The following is a 9,144-nucleotide window of genomic DNA, read 5'->3' as shown; positions in this document are numbered from 1 at the left end:
AACAACAGCGGCTCATCTACCCTTAATCTGATTGGCTGAAATATTAAACTCAGAAGATTTCAACCAATCAGAGAATTAAACGACTGCAAATCGCTGAAAATAACAACAGTAGCCCATGAAGGCGAAATATACATTTTATACATACTGTATGTTAAACAGTGACGGAATGTAACTAAATACATTTACTCAAGTACTGTATTCAAGTACAATTATAAGGTATTGGTACTTTAATTGAGTATTTCCATTTTCTGCTACCTCACACTTCCACTCCACTTTATTTTAAAGACAAATATTGTACTTTGACTTTACTACATTTATTTGATAACTTCAGTTACTAATTACTTTACAGATTACAGGCTGCATCAGAGCCAAAGTAATGTATTTTTAAGTGTATTCATTTAATCAGCAATCAGATAAAAAAAAAACACGAAATCTGAAAATCTGAAAAAATATTGATTGTCAGATTGACAGAGTCAATAATCAGTCGACCTTTAGTATACTATAGTTGATTTTTAAATGTACTTTTGATACTTAAGTATATTTATTTACTTTTGATACAGTTAATATCAGATACATTAAGACTTTTACTCAAGTACTATCCGTATGGGAGACTTTTCAGTATACAATATTGATATTAAAATGAATATTTTCTATGACTTGAAGTCTCAATAGCATAATGTTATACATTTGTAAATAATATGAATGTAAAGTCATTCATATATTTTAGACATTTTTCATTTGACCTATGAAAAGTGACATTTCTATAGTATGTTTTAATGAACTTTAAATGCTGTAACTAATTAAGTGTAAATATCATAAGGGCATTGCTCGATGACATACAATGATAATATCATTGTTGCGATTGATTGTTTCAATGGTTACTGGCTTGACCCTGGTGAGTTAGGTTTCTGGAGGCAACAATCGCAGTGAACAAGTGACATATAACAGGGACAGTACAAAGGAACAAAAACATCCGCAAAGTTTTAGATTAGAAAGAAGCACATGGAAACAAGGAGAAGTTATCAACGTTTGTTACTAAACAGATGTAATAAACTGGAAATGAAAGCAGCATGCAATATTTTTATTAATTCTTAAATTCTTAATTCTAAAACTTAAGCAAACACCTCCTGGGACCCTGAAGGAAATGATTAGGAATTTATGGATTGTATTTAAATCAGTAGGGAAGGATGATTTCCCTTAGGAGTCTGGGATTTCTGTCTGCTCTGACCTGAATGACTCCACAGAAACAGTCGTCTGGCAGCCTATTGTTTTAGCTGATAAGATCTGGAGCATTGAAGTAAATCATCACGCTCTTGCTGGAGCTGGACCTCTGTTTCCCAACAGGCTGAGGTGTGAGCTGCAATCCATGCAGGAAGGGGCTGACTTCTTGTTTAGGAAACAGGACTCCACACTGATGCTTATCATTCATCTCGTGCAGCTTATTGCAGTGCTGCTTCCAGTGTTTGTACATGGGTATTTGTAAACTGTGGAATACAATAGTAAAATAATATTTATTCACTTGTTATGTTGATAAGTAGGGCAATGTGCAGCATCTCTACAGCATCTTGACCGCGTGCACTTCGAGATGGACTGTCTGTCTTCTCTAATCGTACCGTTTAATTTGTAAGGCAACTCTTTAGAAATTATAGGCAAAGTTAATCTTATCCATTACTGCAAAGCTTTTCAATTAAAAAATAGACACATTTTCATTTAACAAAGTATACATTTTACAAAAAAGAGAAAACACAATATACTACATAAACAGGGTATTTTCAAACAAATGAAAAAACGTATTATTCTTCGGGTATTTGTTTTGAGGGATTGTAAAAGATTATGATGAAGGTCTCCAACTGAAATTTCCCTTTCAACCATTAAATGATGACACAGACACATTTCCAGTGAAATCTCATTAATGAGATTTCACTGGAAACATGTCTGTGTCGTCATTTACCTGTAACATATGCATCTTCCAGGAAAAGGGGCGAGTCTAACACTTTTTAAGTCTTCTCCCCTCTGTGCTGACCTCCCTGTTTGTAGATAATGCAGAGGTTATCAGTTTACAGGAAACAAGCTCCGGATTTGGGATGGAAACCGGAGGGAAGATCGCTTTGTGTTTTCTTCTTTTGAGGTCACAGGGTAACTGGCATGCAGTCCAGGTTTCTACCTTAAGTCTACACTTGAGGTCAAGGAGAATGGCACTCTCTTTAGTGTCCATAGTGGCAAATTCTGTATATATAGTCTGCTGAGTAACACACCACTCTTCCTCTTGGTGTTTTCTCTATTACTGTACTCATGAGGCACATGGTGAGTCACAAGCAAAAAAAGAAAGTAAGGGCAAGAATGTTCTCCACATTTGCTATCAAAGACTCAGTCAACCTGTTGTGGGAAAACCCAGAGGAAATTGAAGCAGACCAATGGCTGGATGGTGGAATTTCATGGGAAAGGTATATTACGTCTTATAACAACAATAACGTTGTTATTTGATGACACTGTATCACAACAGCAAGCCGTCTCCCCTTAAAGTCATCTGATTAGCCTGCTAACGACACAGATGAGACCTGTGGTTTGCTGAACTTTATTCTTTATGATAAAGTGGGTTTTTTGTTGTTGTTGATTTTTAGGTGGTGTTTTTTGCATTTTACATACAGATGTTCAAAGGCTCCACCACTTTGGTCAGGATTGAAATATACAACAATGACATCAGTGATGGAATATAACGTAAGTACTTTTACTCCAGCACTGTACTTAAGTACAATTTTTAGGTACTTGTACATTTTCTGCTCCTTTTAACTTCCACTCCACTGCATTTTAGCCTAGTAGTTATTTGGCAGATCAGAAGTAGCATCCTTTATTGCTTCATTTTATCTGCAATCAAATAAGAAAAAACAATGCAAAAAAGCTGAATATTGAATTCAACCGTCCGACCCATTGTATGGAGTGTACTTGTACTTTTGTACAGACTTTCATATTCACCAGAGGATGAATCCCAACTTTGGTGATCCTCTGACTTTTCCTCTGTGCCAACAGGAAGTGAAAGTTTTTCACTACCAGATGAACTGGCCGAAAGGTCTCACAGACATTCATGGTGCGGTTCTCACATGGAAAAGGACTTCGGTGATCAGTTGGATGGATTGCCATGAAATTTGATTCAGTCATGCCCCCTTGTGATCTTTAGGTATCCCTGAATTGTCATCAGTCAGTACACACTTTTGAATCTCTTTTAAAAACTAATTTTTATGAAATATCTTTTTTTAAATTTTATTTTAAGGTAGCAGCTTGGCCTCCATGAAATTCCAGCTTTTTCTAGACAATTGATATTCAAATTGTTTTTCTCACTGTTTCGACTTTGGTGTGATGTTTATTTAATTTAACTTGTTTTGTATTTTATGTTATTGGTCTGAGTGTTATTTTGTATATTTTGCATGATGTTTTTTTTCATTGTCTTTCAACTGTATTTTATTTGACCTAAATAAAATCTATTTTGTAACCTTGTAAAGAAAGGTGCTATATAAATAAAGATATTTATTATTATTATTATTATTATTATTATTATTACAAGCATCGCCGTCTTGTACTGTAAGTACACCCCTCACAGAGCTGCTAACATGGCTGTCCTGAATCCATACTACATTCTCATCATCATAGTATACTGTTGAGCAGTTTGTATTTAAAAAAATAACATACATCATTTTATATTTACAATGAAATGATACAGTATGTGTGATTTTGTTTGCCAAACAACTGCAACTATGTCATGTCATGTTGCTTTTAAACCACACAGACAACAACAGGAGAGGGAAAAGGGGGATACACAATGTGCTAAAAACCTTATTATTGTTTGGAAACACAGTATCAGTGTGTTTTTCCTTGGTTTGTTCAGACCACAGAGGAAAAACCCTTAAATCTATTCACCTGCTTATCGCCGCTGTTTCACAAGTTGTTCTGAGTAATGCATGAAACAAAAGAAAAACGTCTGTATCAAAGGAAAGGCTGAAATGAGGAGGAGGAACGGAGAGAAAATGAATGTGCCCGTGCTCAGGCTATTCTATCCCACCCTAACTCCTTTTCATGCTTTTATTTATTATTGTATTATTGTTTTGTAAAGCAGGGAGGAACTTAGTTTGAAGTTTATCATTACCGACCACAAAACAGAAATGAAAGTGTATAAGCATGATGACGAGTGAAAGCCCCTCTTATCTGTGTGTGAAGCTTTCACTCAGACTAACAGGATATATTCGTGATTCCAGCTTGCTCTCCCCTTCCTGTATGGACTTTACGCTTGGCACCCGGCCTGACATTCTGATTCTGAAGTCAATTAAACACCAAATAAAGGTCAAAATTAATAAACAATCAATCTATAAATAAAACATCGCAGCACATGCAGAGCTTTGTATAGATATCTTTTAGGAGTCAGTTTTTGTGCTGTCACAAAATCAGATGCACACAGTCGAATGCAGCATGGTGTATTTGAATTAGGTGATGGTTGTACAGAAAAGTCAAAGCGTTATTTTCTGGTTATCATTTCGCAAATGTTGAATAAATGCAGACACTTGAAATGAGATGCAGGTGTACACTCTTATTTTTTGTCGTCAGACCAGGTGATCTGGTAGCCGCTGAAGGCACCCTTCAACTTCTCTACAGACGCAGAATGGTCTGCTTTCCCGTAGCCCTGAAAAATGAATGAGAGAGAATAAAACACTACAGAGTAGCTATTTGGTATTTGATTCAACATCTTTCCAAATCAGGTGAACTTACAGTTGATTCTCCAAACACCCTTAGCTTTTTCTCTTGGCTGTTGTGCTCTATCTTCCCTCCTCCGAGACATTTACACTCCATCCCCAAGGCCTCCATGGCTGGATTGACCTTCTCAAATATATGATCTGCAAATAATCCAAATCATTCCATCAATCAAAACACAGCCTTCAATCTAGCAGTCAAAAAAAGCAACAACTTGCAATATGAAGGTTGGCAGCATTGTATCTGCTTTGTCTGTTTAGTATCTAGGCGCATGTTTGCAGGGTGCAGCAACAGACTGTAAGTGGGTCAACTCGGCCCTGACTGCTGCAACAATACAGGTCATCTGCGTCTTGTTAGTTTGCACGTTATCACGAACTGAACTGACGCACTTGACGCTCCTCTGCAGCAAACTACAGCCATCAACTTACTGTGATACTCTGCACTTTTTGTGCCTCGGACTATGTCTTTATTCGCATCGCCATCTTTCACTTTCACTCTGACCAGTATGTACTTAAAGGTTCCCTCTGGATCAATCTCCACATCGGGGATTTTTGCTAGAGCGTCTGCCATTGTGACTGCAGCTCTCCTGAGGACACCGGAGACACGGAGGCTGTTCACAGGTCTGCTGGCGACAGACAACATGGTGCGTTCTCGCACATGCCTTTATTTGGGTTGGCACGTCCGCTTCCTGTCTTAAAGAGACAGAGCATCTATCCCCTGGGCATCGCTGTGCTGTATGCAGCTGCACCTGACGAGCTCGCACGCTAGCGACCCCATATGGCAGCAAGAGGGAACTGTTTGAATGTTACAGCTCTCAAAACCCAAAAATCATGTATTCAGCAGGTGCGGCCCTTTAACAACCTCATTCCAGCAATTTTATTTATTTATTTTTTTTTTTTGGTAGGCTAATTAGCCCATTCATTAGTTTTTTTCAGTGGCTCCCTAGAAAATACTTCATTTAAAATTCTAAGTGCTGTATCGTAGGCAACTGGACGTGTTTCAGTGTCTTGAAGTGAGGGGAGTTGCAGGCTTTTGAACGCTGTGTTATATCAAGACAGCTTAACAACTATTCACACCTGGGCTCAACTAGCCCAAGCAACCCGCATGAAGGCCAGTTGGTTCAGCGACCCACAAGTGGCCCTAATGACTCTGAAACTCAGAGCTCACACGTGTCCTTACGGACTCTGAAAGGACACTCCCTAACAGGATTTAAAAGCCTGCAACTCCCCTCCAGTTAGTTAGAACTGAAGAAGCCTCTTGGATGAGAGGTGCAACATCTTAAAGAAACTGAAACACGTCCAGTTGCCTATACAGCACTAGAATTACCATGACCTGGATGACTGAGAACCTTCATCAACACTTCATTTAAAAGTTTTAACATAGGCTGTTTAAGCAGAGGGAATTTATGAGTCAAATGGTCAACCTGTTTCTAAGACTTAAAGAGGTGCATTTTTTTTTGTCCTGTACTTTAAATTAAAAAGAGAGTAAACTATACTGCCCCACAAAGCCAAAGCACAGTAACTTTTTCTTCTCGAAAAATGCAGTGCCCCTTTAAAGAAAACGCAATGTAGCAATTGCAGAAACTACAAAATCCAACCAAAAACCAAGGCAGACCACAGTAAGTGTTGTACACTCTGTGACAAGATTATATTGTATGAGAGCATATAAGAATAGGTTTACATACATTTTAAAATAACGCTAAATATACCAAGCCATCTTAATACTTCAAACCCCACAAAATATAGTAACATAGTCTTAATAACTCTAAGATTAGATAGATTTAGACATTTTGATTTTCTCAGGAAGAAGATAAGAAGAAAATTGTAGTTTCTGCTCTTTGCCGTTGCACTACCTATACATGTATATATTTTCAGGTAATACAAAGACACAAACACAGAGTGCGGTTTCTGCATTTTTAGGGTCATGGGTCAAATAATTAGTCATGATTTGGTCATGAAAAGAATAAGAATACATATTTGATAAGAACATATAACTGCTGTTCTTTGAAGCTTTGTTTTCCAATCACATAGTTAGCGTGATTACTGCGGTTAGTGTCCGCTGGTCATGTTGTCATGTTGAGTTCATAAAAACATTCATTTTTTTCATTTGATAAAGGTGGATAAACTACACGACACCCCGCTACAGCTCCCTTTAGATTGGCGGTTTATGCTTATCCACCTTGTTTTTTAACAAAGGGAAAGATCAACAAAATGTCCAATATAGGTCTGTTTTTCACCCAGGAGACTTTTTGTTTTATCTTTCTACTTGATGTGTAATTTCCTGCAGATGGAGACGGTTTTCCACTGGCATCTGTCAGGATGGTCAGAGGTCAAAGTCAACTGGGGATGTAGTTTTTGGTTCAAGAGCTCTTCAGCTGACAGCAGGATGGATGTTTTTGCCATAGGTGCTTGAACCTGTGGTGGCTCCATTCTCTCTTTAATCATTAATCCACCCTGAAGCCTTTAATTCGGAGCCAAAAACAATCAGATGTTTGTGAGACAGATGCAAAACCTCTCCCCAGGAAGGAGCTTAGTGCTTTATCATACCCAACAAGACAGTGACCGGACACATCTTTAGATATTCTGTAAGTAATGGTCACTAAACATTTTGTCCAGAAATATTGTCTGTAGTTATGACAAAGTGTGATCAAAATGCAGTAGGTGTTTTATTATTTCGTACACATAGCCTTTAGTAGTCTATAACAATAATATTAATGTCGTACTTGTGGAAACATTAAAACATATGACTTTTAACATATTTATTTTTTTAATCAAAGTTTAAATGATTTTTTCCCTTGGGACTTGTTCTGTAATTAGGGAGTTCATATTATTTCATTTAGAGGAAGGGGTGGAGGTCAAGAGGTGTCAAGCAACAGTGGCTACTATCCACTGGCTGTGGTCAGAGAGGAAGGATATGAACTGTCACTTCCAGAAACACGAGGCAGCCAGCAGGCGCCTCTTCTCCTGCACCGCACACTTCCCGTCCCTGGATGATCATAAAGAATACCAGTAAGGTGTTTGTTAGCTGCCATTACATTGTTGCTTTCCCCTCTTTCTTCTTTTAAAGACCACTTCCTTTGACAGGACATTTCGATTCTTTTAATTGAATTGTAAAAAAGTATGTTCCAGTTATAGATTGTTCGTTGGCACATTTTGTACAGTACTGTATGCATCAACCAAAGTGACTCGTCATGCACACTCATGAAGCTTATCCAAATGACTTCACATTAGTGCACCAGAGATAAGCCATTTGCTTTCATTTGGTGAATTGTTTATATATTTTTTAAGGGTCAAATCCAAAGAAAAGGAAACAGTTTGGCATATTCTTGGCACTCTAAATCTCTCAGACACTCTCTTATCAGCTCACAGGATTCGTCACAGCTTCCAAAAGCGCAATTTCCCTTTAAGTTGCTTTTCACTTGAATACGTGCATCATGATGTGGGGGTTGCTTTCGTGCCTTTCCCAGGAAAGTATCACTTTCTTATGCCACGCAATGAATGTTATCATTTACGTGCTACTTTGTGAAGTTTTGGGGCGCATTAGCACATTATCAGTACATTAGCAATTTTTTAGGCAAGTCCTGCATTTAAAATTTCAGTCAAAGTGCAGAAAAATTGGCAGCAAAGTGTAAGAATCAAAAGGCATATTTCATTATTTGAATAATATTGGTTAGTTGTAAACAGCATTTTTTTATGCTGCAGCTGCACTGTAAAATCTGACAAAGTGATGAAAAAAAGGTTCATCCCAATCCAAAAAAATGAAGGAAACCAATTGTCTCAAATTATCAAATAAAGTAGATTAATATTTTAAATGGTTCAAAATGTTTAGCTTGCACAACAATTCAGATATACTTTACTTTACTGTGGTAAACTTTTTTCAAGTAAATCATTTTTTAAAGTTTTAGGGAAAACATTTTAATGAGAAGAGATTGACTGTTTTTTTTATGCCTAAACAAACTACATAAACAAACTCACTTTGTTTTCATGACTGAATAAACTGGGACAACACAATTTCATACTGTTTTACTTTGTTTATATTTACTTAAAAGTAAGTAGTATGGCAGTCAAATGACTATAGTATAAAAAAGTTTTAACCCCGATTTAAACAATATTTCCCTCTGAAATGTGGTGGAAGAGAAGTATAAATTAGTATAAAATTGAAATACTCAAACTTGTACTTAATACTAGTACTTGAGTATCTATACCTATTTTCCAGTAATCACAATCAAAGACCATTTCTTCTAAAACGCCGGAATTTTTGTCTACAAAGCCAGATGGAGGGAGGGAAAGTTTCCGTAGGGACTCCGGTGGGATGGAGTAGCCGTGGAGGGGGTGTGGGAAATTCCAGTTAAAAAAAAACTGGCTCTGATCGACCCCTCAAATCATATAAAAGCAGCATGTGCACATA

At 37.3% G+C, this 9,144-nt stretch overlaps 1 protein-coding gene across 1 annotated transcript; it reads right to left on the bottom strand.

Annotated features, from left to right (window-relative positions):
• Positions 1–4,447: 4,447 nt before the first annotated feature.
• Positions 4,448–5,403, bottom strand: LOC311258349 (14 kDa phosphohistidine phosphatase). Its single transcript, XM_084354550.1, has 3 exons — positions 5,166–5,403; positions 4,756–4,880; positions 4,448–4,669 (listed from the first exon to the last, which is right to left on the bottom strand). Exons 1-3 carry the CDS (start codon positions 5,377–5,379, stop codon positions 4,577–4,579), a joined length of 432 nt encoding a protein of 143 aa, XP_084210676.1. The 5' UTR covers positions 5,380–5,403; the 3' UTR covers positions 4,448–4,576.
• Positions 5,404–9,144: the final 3,741 nt, after the last annotated feature.

This window comes from Pagrus pagrus (genome assembly GCF_965226575.1).
Source record: "Pagrus pagrus genome assembly, chromosome: 6".
Classification (NCBI taxonomy): domain Eukaryota; kingdom Metazoa; phylum Chordata; class Actinopteri; order Spariformes; family Sparidae; genus Pagrus; species Pagrus pagrus.
Note: the sequence above shows the minus strand (reverse complement) of the source record. Positions and strands in the feature narration are given on the sequence as shown.

What these genes read in the sequence shown, in the direction of transcription:
- LOC311258349 (XM_084354550.1), bottom strand. Translation starts at nt 5,379, where the DNA reads ATGTTGTCTGTCGCCAGCAGACCTGTGAACAGCCTCCGTGTCTCCGGT. An exon ending in AAAAAGTGCAGAGTATCACA is followed by an intron (nt 4,881 to 5,165) that starts GTAAGTTGATGG and finishes GATTATTTGCAG; the next exon opens with ATCATATATTTGAGAAGGTC. An exon ending in GGGTGTTTGGAGAATCAACT is followed by an intron (nt 4,670 to 4,755) that starts GTAAGTTCACCT and finishes TTCATTTTTCAG; the next exon opens with GGCTACGGGAAAGCAGACCA.